Below are 13,834 nucleotides of genomic sequence, written 5' to 3'. Positions count from 1 at the left end.
ATTCCTGGGATAATCCCCACTTCATCATAATGTATGATCCTTTTAATGTATTGTTGGATTTTGTTTGCTACTCTTTTGTTGAGGGGTTTTGCATCTATGTTCTTCAGTGATATTGGCCTGTAGTAGGCCTTTCTTTCTGACATCTTTTTCTGGTTTTGGTATGAGAGTGATGGTGGCTTCACAGAATGAGTTTGGGAGTGTTCCTCCCTCTGCTATGTATTGGAAGAGTTTGAGCAAGATAGATGTTAGCTCTCCTGTAAATGTTTCATGGAATTCGCCTGTGAAGCCATCTGGTCCTGGGCTTTTGTTGGTTGGAAGGTTTTTAATCACAGTTTCAATTTCAGTGCTTGTGATTGGTCTGCTCATATTTTCTACTTCATCCTGGTTCAGTCTGGGAACGTTGTGTACTTCTAAGAATTTGTCCATTTCTTCCAGGTTGTCCATTTTATTGCCATAGAGTTGCTTGTAGTAATCTCTCATTATCCTTTGTGTTTCTGCAGTGTCAGTTGTTACTTCTCCTTTTTCATTTCTAATTCTATTGGTCTGAGTCTTCTCTCATTTTATCCTGATAAGTCTGGCTAATGGTTTATCAATTTTGTTTATATTCTCAGAGAACCAGCTTTTAGTTTCATTGATCTTTGCTATTGTTTCCTTCATTTCTTTTTCATTTATTTCTGATCTGATTTTTATGATTTCTTTCCTTCTGCTAACTTTGGGGTTTTTTTGTTCTTCATTCTCTAATTGCTTTAGGTGTAATGTTAGGTTGTTTATTTGAGAGGATTCTTTTTTCTTGAGGTAGGATTGTATCGCTATAAAGTTCCCTCCTAAAATTGCTTTTGCTGCATTGCATAGGTTTTGGGTCATTGTGTTTTCATTGTCATTTGATTCTAGGTATTTTTTGAGTTCCTCTTTGGTTTCTTCAGTGATTTCTTCATTATTAAGTAGTGTGTTGTTTAACCTCCATGTGTTTGTATAACTTACACACTTTTTTCCTGTAATTGACATCCCACAATATGATCTATCCTAGAGAATGTTCTATGAGCACTTGAGAAGAATGTGTAGTCTTTTATTTTTGGATGGAATGTCCTATAAATATCAATTAAGTCCATCTTGTTTAATGTATTATTTAAAACTTGTGTTTCCTTATTTATTTTCATTTTGGTTGATCTGTCCATTGGTGAAAGTGGGGTGTTAAAGTCCCCTACTATGATGATGTTACTGTCAATTTCCCCTTTTATGGCTGTTAGTATTTGCCTTATGTATTGAGGTGCTCCTATGTTGGGTGCATAAATATTTACAATTGTTATATCTTCTTCTTGGATTGATCCCTTGATCATTATGTATGTCTTTCTTTGTCTCTTGTAATAGTCTTTGTTTTAAAGTCAATTTTGTCTGATATGAGAATTGCTACTCCATCTTTTTTTAAATTTCCATTTGCATGGAATATCTTTTTTCATCCCCTCACTTTCAGTCTGTATGTGTCCCTAGGTCTGAAGTGGGTCTCTTGTAGACAGCATATATATGGGTCTTGTTTTTTTTCGCATTCAGCCAGTCTATGTCTTTTTGTTGGAGCATTTAATCCATTTATATTTAAGGTAATCATCGTCCCTTTCTTTTTCTCTTCTTCTTCTGTGACCCCTATAATTTGAACGTTGGTGCATTTTATGTTGTCCCAGATGGCTCTGAATGTGTCCTCAATTTTTTTCATTTTTATTCATTCTGCTCTGCAGTATTTATTTCCACTCTTTTTGTTTGTTTGTTTTTTGCAGTACACGGGCCTCTCACTTTTGTGGCCTCTCCCACTGCAGAGCACAGGCTCTGGACGTGCAGGCCCAGCAGCCATGGTTCACGGGCCCAGCCGCTCTGTGGCATGTGGGATTCCCCCAGACCAGGGCACAAACCCGCATCCCCTGCATTGGCAGGTGGACTCCCAACCACTGCGCCACCGGGGAAGCCCGTTATTTCCACATTTTTATCTTCCAGGTCACTTATCCATTCTTCTGCCCTGGTTTTTCTGCTATTGATTTCTTCTAGAGTATTTTTAGTGTCATTTGTTGTGTTATTCATCGTTTGTTTTCTCTTTAGTTCTTTAGGTTGTTGTTAAACTTTTCTTGTATTTTCTCCATTATGTTTCCAAGATTTTGGATCATCTTTACTATCATTACTCTGAATTCTTTTTCAGGTAGACTATTTCTTCTTCATTTGTTTGGTCTGGTGGGTGTTTACCTTGCTCCTTCATCTGCTCTGTGTTTCTATGTCTTCTCAGTTTGCTTAACTTATTGTGTCTGATGTCTCCTTTTTGCAGGCTGCAGGTTCGTAGTTCCCATTGTTTTTGGTGTCTGTCCCCAGAGGCTAAGGTTGGTTCAGTGGGTTGTGTAGGTTTCCTGGTTGAGGGGACTAGTGCTCGTGTTCTGGTGGATGAGGCTGTATCTTGTCTTTCTGGTGTGCAGTACCATGTCCGGTGGTATGTTTTGTGGTGTCTCTGACCTTATTATAATTTTAGGTAGCCTCTCTGCTAATGGGTGGGTTTGTGTTCCTGTCTGGCTACTTGTTTGGCATTGGGTGTCCAGCACTGTAGCTTGCTGGTCATTGAGTGAAGCTGGGTCTTGGAGTTTAGATGGAGATGTTTGGGAGATTTTCGTGATTTGATATTACGTGGAGCTGGGAGGTCTCTGGTGAACCACAGTCCTGAACTCGGCTCTCCCACCTCAGAGGCACAGGCCTGATGCCCAGCCAGAGCACCAAGAGCCTGTCATCCACACTGCTCAGAATAAAAAGAGAAAAGAAGAAAGAAAGAAAACAATAAAATAAAATAAATTTATTAAAATAAAAAATAATTATTAAAAATAAAATTTTAAGTAATTAAAAAAAAGAAAGAAGAGAGCAACCAAACCAAAAACCAAATTTGCCAATGATAACAAGTGCTAAAAACTATACTAAAACAAAAAACGGACAGACAGAACCCTAGGACAAATGGTAAAAGCAAAGCTATACAGACAAAATCAAACACAGAAGCATACACATAAACAGTCACAAAAAGAGAAAAAGGAAAAAATATATCATTGTTCTCAAAGTCCACTGCCTCAATTGGGGATGATTTGTTGTCTATTCAGATATTCCGCAGATGCAAGGTACATCAAGTTGATTGTGGAGATTTAATCTGCTGCTGCTGAGGCTGCTTAGAGAGATTTCCCTTTCTCTTTGTTCGCTCCGCTCCTTGGGTTCAGCTTTGGATTTGGCCCCACCTCTGAGTGTAGGTCGCCTGAGGGTGTCTGTTCCGGTCCAGACAAGACGGCGTTAAAGAAGCAGCTGATTAGGGGTCTCTGGATCACTCTGACTGGTGGGGTGGGGGAGGGAGCGGCACTGAATGCAGGGCGAGTCTGTGGCGGCAGAAGCCAGCATGACCTTTCAACAGCCTGAGGTGGGCTATGTGTTCTCCCAGGGAAGTTGTCCCTGGATCATGGGACCCTGGCAGTGGCAGGCTGCACAGGCTGCTGGGAGGGGAGGTGTGGATAGTGACTTGTGCTTGCACACAGGCTTCTTGGTGGCTGCAGCAGCCTTAGTATCTCATGCCCGTCTCTGGGGACCTCGCTGATAGCCCCGGCTCGCGCCCGTCTCTGAAGCTCGTTTAGGCGGTGCCCTTAATTCCCTCTCCTCACGCACCATGAAATAAAGAGGTAAGAAAACGTCTCTTGCCTCTTAGGCAGTTCCAGACTTTTCCCTGGACTCCCTCCTGGCTAGCTGTGGTGCACTGGCTCTCTTCAGGCTGTGTTCATGCAGCCAACCCCAGTCCTCTGCCTGGGACCCGACCAAAGCTTGAGCCTCAGCTCCCAGCCCCCACCCGCCCCGGTGGGTGAGCAGACAAGCCTCTCGGGCTGGTGAGTGCTGGTTGGCACCGATTCCTCTGTGCTGAAATCTCTCCGCTTTGCCTTCCACACCCCTGTTGCTGCGCTCTCCTCCGTGGCTCCAAAGCTTCCCCCCTCCGCCACCCCCCATCTCCGCCAGTGAAGGGGCTTCCTAGTGTGTGGAAAACTTTCCTCGTTCACAGCTCCCTCCACTGGTGCAGGTCCCATCCCTATTTTTTGTCTCTGTTTTTTTCTTTTGCCCTACCCAGGTACGTGGGGAATTTCTTGCCTTTTGGGAGGTCTGAGGTCTTATGCCAGCATTCAGTAGGTGTTCTGTAGGGGTTGTTCCACATGTAGATGTAGTTCTGATGTATTTGTGGGGAGGAAGTTGATCTCCACGTCTTACTCTTCCGTCATCTAGCATCTCCTCCCGAAGAGAGTCATTTTAACCCACTGTCACACTCCCTGCCAGGAACAGCCTGCCTCCCATGACTGGCTAATGCAGGGATTAAAGGCCTGCCTACTTTCCCCACTTCAGGACAACTCCAAAAGGCCATCACAGCTTCAGAATTACTAGCAGCATCAACTGAGGCCCTCTCTCTCTTCCCAGTCCTGTTTATTTCTCCTCCACCTACTGTTTTTGATCCTGAGAGCACTCCCTGATAAATTTCCCCCATGCAAATCTCCACCTGGAAGTTTGCTTTCTGATGAGCCCAATCTGCTCCGCTTATGGAACTTCCTAACACTGGGCCAATTAGAGGTTGAACACTTTACATATGACAAAAGGAGTACCACGAGGGACAAAAGTGATTTCACTAGTAAGTTCTGCTACTTATTGACACTAAAATTATTGCCATGTTCATTGGGATGTCAATAAGTACACCCCACTATTTTTTCAAGTCTCACTTTCGATAATATCATATTCATATATTCATTCCCGATGACATTTTAGGTCTTTACAAAGGCCTTATGAATTCAAGGTTCAAGAGACCAAAGAAGATCCTAAAATGAGATCCATATGAATTTAGAGGACTTTTCAGCCTCAACTTCATGGTATTCAGAACTACATTAATGATCTCTGTCTCCCTTTATAATTTGATGATCAGAGTAGAAGTTAGGATGATGACTGAAATAGAGTAGAAGTAAAAGCCATTCACTTATGTGTTCAATTCAAGTAACATTTTTCTGACACTCTCTATAAAAAGCTGTTGCTGTTATTGTTGTTCATACTTGGAAGGCTAAAAGAAGTTCAGAAGATGTGACACAGAAAAAGTAGGGTCTGTGTCAGAAGTAAGGTTTATCCAACCTAGCACAAGATGGCACAGATAGGTTAGAACCATTATCAGGAAGCACTAAAGCTATAGCCAGAATACTGCCAGGTATCAATCAAAGGGTGAGACAAGGAAGAAGATAGGAGAACAAGGAGCCGGCTGATTCTTGAGAAAATAAGACATTGCACAGAATCAAGTATCTGACACAATTTAAAGCACCTGGTTCAGAACTAAGCCTGTGTGGATGGTAAGTAGGTGGTGGAGCTTCCGTTCTCAGGTTGCCTGGTACATGTAACAGGAATCCAAGTGGTGACTTCATTTCTGCCCTGGACAACCTCTTAGTTTTCATCCCCTTTTCCCTACACTCTTCTCCTCAATATCTCACCCATTAAGAATGACAGTGGGGACTGGCAGGTGGAGAATGTGATGGTAAATAGAGGGTCACAAGTCCCCTTAAATATCAAACCCCAACCATACATGCATTCCTTCTCCACACATATTTCCCCACACTGGAAAAAGCAACAGCTCTCCTATGTACCACATTCTAGGACACCCTGTGATCACATAACAACAGAGGTCTCCCAAGTGCAGTGTACCAGAGAATGGGTTGTTCCCTCTTCTGATGAGGTGGGAGCATCCCGACAGGCAGCTTTGCACAAAAAATCCTGTTTTAGCCTATATGGGGCTGACAGGTCGGGGAGAAAATGGAAATCTAAATTCTCTCAGTCCGGATTATCCTGTTTTGTAACATCCTTGATTAGATCACGGCTGGAGAAGCAAGGGTGTAACTTGCCCAGACTGTAAGACTCCTGGCCAGAGTTGGTGACTAATAGTACAGGGCTGTAGGTTAGTGTGTGGTTGTTGTTGTTTGTTAACTGTGTCAGGTTAGGTAAGGTAATTGTAATCCTAATTTTGAGATACCTCAGATGAGCCCCAAATATCTCAAAGTTTGACTAAAAATTCTCAAAATAAAGTTGCTCTTATTTTTCTTCTACTTAAAAATAGGCTACATGAGAGTTTAGAAAAGGACGCCATGTTTGGCTTGGAGAATACACCCAATATATGTTATTATCTGCAGTTCCTTTCATACTTCTCTCCCTATAATTCCGGATTGCCAAAAAAATTAGGAATCACTGGCCTGAGGTGTCCAAACTTAGGGTCTATCCCTTTCCCAAGTGACAGCCACAAAACAAACATTGTATCAGACTCCATCTAAACAAAGGATAAAGATAAACTAAAAAAGAAATATCTAGTAATGTGCTCTGTGACCTTGAGCAACAGCTCTCCCCTTTCTGGGCCTTAGTGTTCTAACTTAAATCCGGAAGACCATAAGCTCTAACACCCAGTCCAAAAATGATCTGACCAGACACAGGCCAAACCCCACCCCAAGCCACCTGGAGATTTTACTATTCACGAGTCTTGGCTCCTCCCACTTCCCTTTCAATCCCTTGGTTAAATAGCTTCCCCTCTAATGGCTTTTGCCCTGGAAGCAGCACGTCCCAACTCCAGCCAGAAACAGCTCACCCCAGAATGAGAGCTGCCACCCTCCTTGTGGCCAGGGCAGCAAGCCTTCGCCTTAGCCTCCTGCTTTCCTTCTGGCTGGACCGAGGTGTAGGAGCCAAGGAGCTGAGGTTTGTGACATTGGTGAGTAGACTTTCCTCATTGCTTTTCCTATAAAATTGTTACCAGCAGGGTCTGAAAATCAAGTGTCAGGTTTCATTTTACCCTAGTGTAGTCTCCTGAAGACCAAACTCAGAAAGCTGAATATGCAAGTTTTGCAACTTCCTCATAATGAAGAGCGAACATGTCCTGACAAAAGCCCGTTTGGTTTGGTTATTTTTTACTTTACGAATGTTATTTATCTATTCACTTACTTTACAATGCCTTGAATGTAGATCCCTTTTGATAGCTACTCGAGGCCAGGAGACACCTCCTCTAGGTCTGTTTAGCACCAGAAGCTAAACTGGCTTCATTCAATTTAATGACTATGTGTTGGCAAGCCAAAAAACAGTCATTTTCTAAATTAAGTAGCCCTTTCCCTTTTTCCTGATATATTTATAAGCAGTCTTTGAAGCATTAAAGTAAAACTAAACTCGAGTTGTAGGATGACTTCCTGAAGCATAGATTTGGTTGACCATTAAAATCATGTTTTTCCCAACCCATGGTATGGGTGACAAGTTAGGAAAGGGGGGATGGGGCAGCTACTGTATGTTGTCAAGGAAAGAAAATATACTGTTGGCATCGCCTTAAAAAATAGATAGGGAGAGAGATTGCAAAGTAAAGGGGATTTACTACTTTACTGTCTTGGAATTAATTCCTTTATATCTCTCACTTTCTGTGTGGTCTTTGATTCTCTCTGTTTCTCTATTTCTCTTTTTTCTGTTTTACTCACTGTCTGTCTCTGCCTCTGACTCTCTCCTTGAAATTTGCAGGCTTTCTTGATCTCTTTTTCTTCATCACATTTTTTCATTTGGTAGAGTGAAAGTATGCTGATAAGTACATTTTCTTTCTGAAAGAATATCCAAAATTTATTTTTATAATTTCAAGGAAAGTCAACTTTTACTTAAAAATTAAACACGAAGTTTTTATTTTTCTTAGCTTGCTGTACTCAGGACTCCTTTCTTTACCTTCTAAAGAAAAATTTCATAACCATATGTTTATGCAAATCATGATTTTTAGTCCAATAAATCTTTACTATGAGTCAACAATGAGAGAAAGAGAGAGACCAGCAATGAGAGAGAGAGAGAGACCAGAGAAATATATCATCAATTTGTTTATGAATGATTCACCAGCTGTCAGGCTTCTGTGTTGGAAAAAAAAAAAAGCTGTAGAACACTGTGTACTTTATATAGGGAAATCCATGTAAGTTACACTTTTACTTATATCAGTGTGTTCCTTGCAAACATGTGCATTAAGCAAGTGTAGGGACTCTGCAGGAATTGTACTGTCAACACCATGACAAGCTGGTTGAGGGGAAATCCTTTTTGGGATATTACAGTGAACTCTCAGCTAACAGCATCTGGTCCATTCTTTCCTCCATGTTTTACAACATCAGGCTGACTTCCCTTAGCTACCAAACTGTTGTGGGTTTCCTTTCTCCCTCTACACTCTCAGTTAGCATGTGTTCAGGGACTACAAGTTAATACTAAGTTGTTAATACCTAAGAAAAACCTTACAAAGGTAACTCTCTAGGAGCTAAAAAAATTTAACAATTACCACACATGACTAATGTTAACAATTTTTCCTACCTCAAATTTCTTCCATTAGTGGTAGATTAAGGGCAACTTAATACATCTTTCTTGGCTGGAAGATACCACTGTCTTCTTTTTACTGATTAAAGAGAATATCTGACTATAAATGGTTTAATTATATACCGAGGAAATTCCCTAGAAAATTATTAGGAGAACAAGAATAAAAGAAAGTACCTCTGATTAAAGTGATAATATTAATGACAATAACCAATAGTTACTTAATTTTTTACTATGTGCCAGGCACTGTTTTGAAATTTCAATAGATTATGTTACAGTATCCTCCCAACAGCCCTATAAAATAAGGTTACCAGAAAACACAGGATGCCCAGTTAAATTTGAACTTCAGATAAACAGCAAATAAATTTTTAGTATGTTTATGTTTCCATGCAACATTTGGGCATGCTGCATTTTTGTTTGCTAAATCTGGAAACCATTCTATAACATTTTTGTAAAAACCTTATTAACCCTATTAACCCTGTTTTATAGATGAAGGAATTGAGGCACAAAGAGATTAAGCAACTTGCTCATGGTCACACAGCTAGGATTTGAACCCAGGCTGTATGATTCCAGAAGCCTGCCCTTAATCACTAGACACATTCTGTTCCTGCTGCGTGTGCCTAACCCAGCACATGAAGCTGAGGCTTCTCCATCCTGTGTATTGGCTTCACTCATAGTCAGCAAGTGGTTTCCTTGCTTTTCTACCGTGATACAAAAAAGAAAACAAAGCTTCCCCAGTTCTGAAAAACTGTTCTTGGCAGAAAGAGCAGGAAACTGTCCGGTTCTTGTTCTCTCTCATGAACACAGTCACCACATGCTCTTTTGAAAGAGGTTCACCAGTGTGCATCCATTGGAATGCTAGTTTGACAAGTTGTTAACAGGTGTTTCAATAGTCAAATCAGATTGGAGAAGAAAACGTGGGTTAAAATGTTTTTAAAGGTCTCTTAAAGGCAGAACTTTTCAGAGTCTTTAATAGTCTAATATTTACTGTGGCTTTCAAGGAAAGGATCTAGTAAATTATATTTCCTAAATTTTGACTACAGAATACACCTCCTCTTTTTTTCCATAACGTCTCATAGAAAACCCTTAGAGAATTGCTGTTTTATAATTTATAGAGAGAATAATAAGTATGGTGAGTCTCAAGGTACCCATCAACCAGCTTCAGTAATTATCACTCATGGCCAACCTTGTTTCATCTATATGCTGATGCACTCTTAATGGACTTTTAAAAAGTAATCCCATACATCATTATTCCACCCATAAATGGGGAAATGCCATTTTAAAGCATTCTCTCTCCCCTAAGCCAGGAAAAACCACAAGTTCAGGTGATCTCAAAGAGAATAATTCCTTCTCATTCTACCTGGGTTTTACAAAGAAAGGGATGATGTCACAAAGTCTCATTCTTCGTGGTTAACCATGCAAAATTTCTGCTCAAGTAATAGAATATCCTTGATGCAAATAGCCTCCAAATCTTCAGCACATCATCTCTATACTGGGATGGGTAACTTCCATACTGTGGTTAGGTAAACTCAAATTGTTCTGGCCACCACACACTTTCAGGGATGGCAGACCTTCTGGGTTTCTCCTCAATCCTCCAAGGAAAGCAACAGAATGACAATTTACTGCTCAGGCTGGCAGTCTAATACTGTTACCAATTTTCTAATGCTATGTGTTAAAATAAAAGTTCAAAGCCATACCTAGGAAAATACCGAACTTTCATTAATTCAAGTTCTAGCATCATTTACCAGGTATAGGATTGAGAACAGGTCATTTAATCCATCTGAGCCTCAAATTTCCTAAACTTAAAGTTGGGGATAATGATCATAACTATAATTTCTATTTCACAAAGTTGTCTTTAGGTTCAAATGGCATGATATACATATGTAAGTGTGAACCATGATACAAATGTAAGGTGCTGCTGTTAGTCACCTGTCTAAAACAGAAACTTTCCAACTTTTTGGATAAAATCTAGGTGAGACTTAATTATACATTTTTTAAATGGTGGTAAAATATTCAGGACATAAAATTTTCCATTTTAACCATTTTAAGTGTACAGTTCAATTGCATTAGGTGTATTCACATTGTTGTGCTACCATTAAAACTATCCATCTCCAGAATTCCCTTCATCTTGCAAAACTGAAACTTCATATCTATTAAACAGCAATTCCCCAGCCTCCTCCCCCTCAGCCCCCACAAGCACCATTCTACTTCCTGACTCTATGAATTTGACTACTTCACATACCTTGTGTAAGTGGAATCATACAGTACTTGTCTTTTTGTGACTGGCTTATTTTACTTAATGTCCTTAAGGTTCTAGTTGATCCTTCATTATTTTTCAGCAAAGAAAACTTAAGGTATTAGATAGTTATCATGTCCTCTAGAACCACAGGCTAACAGCTTACCTTGTTTGTACTCAAGTCTCCCCCACTTGTGAATTCTAATGTATTTTGTCTTGGGGGAGACACACATCTGTATGTAAGTACGGCTTGAGGAGGGGAGAAGCTGGAGGGGAGAATAGAGAGGGGATACTACCACAGGTCAGGAAAAGCACAGTGAAGACCTGAGTTGGATCAGAAAGCAGTAGTATTGGAAAAGAAAAAAAGAGTTTCTTTTAAAAATTGTGAGGGCAGAAGAATCCCTGTGGGTTGACTGTGGATATTAAGGAAGAGAAAGAAGTCAAAATAACCCTGTTTTCTGTTGGAAAAATGATGAAGCCATGAGATAGGGTACATGAAAGGCATTTAACATTTGAACTTCTTAAAAAGAAATATGAGAGGGAATTCCCTGGGGGTCCAGTGGTTGGTACTCAGTACTTTCTCTGCTGGGGCCCTAGGGTTCAATCCCTGGTTGAGGAACTAAGATCCTGCAAGGTACGTGGCACCACCAAAAATAAATAAATAAATAAAAGAAGAAGAAATGAAATAAGGGCTATAAATACCAAAGAAATTTATAATATTATGTATTACACAACACCATACAGCACAGTGGTTAAAGTACAGGTTCATGAATCAGACCACCAGGGTTTGAATGCCAGCTCAACCTTTTCCAAGCTGTGTGACTTTGGATGAGTAACTTAACCTACCTGTGTCTCAGTTTCCTCATCAGTAAAATGGGGATAATAGTGCTTCATGGAGTTATTGTGAGGCTTAACTGATTTAATACACAAAAGTACTTAGAAGCCTATATGGTAAATGCCTAAAACATTGTAACCATTGTGTTGTGTTGACTATATACAGTCACACAATTATCTCGTGTGTTGTTTATAATGTTCACATAACCAGTTAATTAAAATGTCAATTTTTTCTATTCATTCTTTTTATTCTCAAAGGATGAAGTATTTTCATGTCTTTTTTCATTTAAAATTGATGAGTTTTCTTCCCAGCTTTGGGCCCCTGGCACAATAAAATCTGGAAAAATATGTATATATTTAAAATGTGACAAGAAGTTAAACAGATTTTATTCATTTCAACCATTGTTTGACTTACTAATTGGTTGATTTACTGGTCCTTCTTAACTTTTGTCTAGAATAGATTATTGATTGCCCTTTTATTTGTCTTCATCTTCATTGTTGTTTGAACAGTACCTTTGAACACAGACAGAAACTTCTCAAGTCCTATAAACCTTTTTTTCACTTCTATTAAAATAAGAATTACAGTTACAGCTACCATACTGTAAGCATCCACTAGATGCCAGGCTCTTTGTATTTTGTATTTTGAATCCTCCTAATGACACAGTAAGGCATGTGACATTGTCTTGTTATTACATAACAGTAATGGAAAGGAGCTGTGGTATACTTGGTGCTGTAACTCTCTGGTGGCACATCTCCAACTTCTGGACTGGCTTATAGAAGCCGTACCAGATAAAACTCTTCCCTGGAAAACAAAAACCAGGGTTCTTCCCTCAGCTCACAAACAGCCCTTCCATCTCTCTTCCCTGCATTGTGGCTCCCTAATCGCCAGGGCCAAAGAGCAGTGAAGCCATCCATGGGGACCTACAGGTCTTTCAGAGACATTTGCTGGACAGACCACTGTGCACTGAGGGTTTCTACTGGGACAAGTAGAAGGTCACTTCAGTTTACATTCACAGGCCTCTCCCACTTTTATGCCAATGCATTTTGCAAATTTTCAATGTGGTGAACTGATCAGGGACATTATATTGGGCTCATGTCATTTCAGTCAGCGAGCTTGCCACCATGGGCTCTTGAAAGCTTTCAAAGCTCCCTAAATCCAAAGGAAGAATTAGTTTTTCTTTTCAGTCAGGGAAATAAAACTGGGGGAGAGATGATTAGAAATTAATAGAAATATTTCCTGAAGGAGAAATATTTCCCTTTGCTCAACGGGTAGTTCTTATTTGCCCTAATATGCTGCCCATTTTTGGCAGCAGGAAAGGAATACAGCAAGTATCTAAGTTAAGGCCTGAATAATATTTATAATAACAACAACCAAAATTATAGTAACAGGGGCTTCCCTGGTGGCACAGTTGTTGAGAGTCCGCCTGCCGATGCAGGGTATACGGGTTCGTGCCCTGGTCCGGGAGGATCCCACGTGCCACGGAGCGGCTGGGCCCATGAGCCATGGCCGCTGAGCCTGCGCATCCGGAGCCTGTGCTCCACAACGGGAGAGGCCACAACAGTGAGAGGTCTGCATATTGCCAAAAAATAAAAAAAATAATAATAATAGTAACACACATAATAACAAATCTCATGTACTGAGTGCATCCTATGTGTTCAGTACTATGATGATGGCTTTGCATATATTACACATTTAATTCTCGTGATCCTCCTGCATAGGAGATAATGATTTTCTCATTTTACAGTGAGGGAAGTCGAGACATGCAAAAGTTTAAGTTAAATCATTTTCCCAGGATCATCTGGCAAGGTGTTGGTCTCAGGTCTAACCGACTCAAGCCCAGAGCTTTTCTGAGATGTCATGCAGTTCCACTCAATATAACACATAGTTTCATCCCTCCCCTCTCCTGCAGGCCTCTGTATTCTCCTATGCCCTGGATACCTCTCATTAGCGTGCCAGGCCTTTCGATCTTCCTCATGGTGAGTGCAGGGCATATTCCTACCCTGAGTCCTTTCACAGCTAGTCAGCTTCCCTTCTTACCTCTGAAGTGGCATTCATTTACTTGACTCATTCATTTCTACCCAACTCTTTCACTTTTTAATTCTCTTTACTAACAGAGTTATTTCTCAGTTCCTAAAAGAAGAAAATAAAATAAACTTTAATTCATGGCAAGGTTTGTGCATCAAGAGATTTTTCATGAGCATACCTAACAAAATAAGGAGTGGAGTTTAATGCCATGAGCGAAGGTCCCTTTTAGAATTTCCAGAATCATCCCAAAGTTGAGTGATGTGTATTGAATTCCAAACCTGGAAGGACACCATGATGGTTTATTGGACTCCCATCTAATCTAGAAGCAGACTCATTGTTCTAGAAGCAAAGTCACAAATGCAGGGGATAAAGGG

At 40.4% G+C, this 13,834-nt stretch overlaps 1 protein-coding gene across 6 annotated transcripts in view; it reads left to right on the top strand.

The window, feature by feature from the left end:
* Positions 1–6,580: 6,580 nt before the first annotated feature.
* The window catches only part of ACP3 (acid phosphatase 3), a 51,136-nt gene continuing 43,882 nt past the window's right edge, over positions 6,581–13,834 (top strand). For all 6 annotated transcript variants that reach the window (XM_067737813.1, XM_067737811.1, XM_067737810.1 and 3 more), the window contains exon 1: positions 6,581–6,760. In XM_067737813.1, the coding sequence (XP_067593914.1) occupies positions 6,647–6,760 (114 nt within the window). In that variant the 5' untranslated portion in view covers positions 6,581–6,646. The remainder of the gene's footprint in view (positions 6,761–13,834) is intronic.

The sequence above is a fragment of the Pseudorca crassidens genome, chromosome 5 (genome assembly GCF_039906515.1).
Source record: "Pseudorca crassidens isolate mPseCra1 chromosome 5, mPseCra1.hap1, whole genome shotgun sequence".
NCBI lineage: Eukaryota > Metazoa > Chordata > Mammalia > Artiodactyla > Delphinidae > Pseudorca > Pseudorca crassidens.
This window is presented reverse-complemented; position numbering and strand designations above follow the sequence as displayed.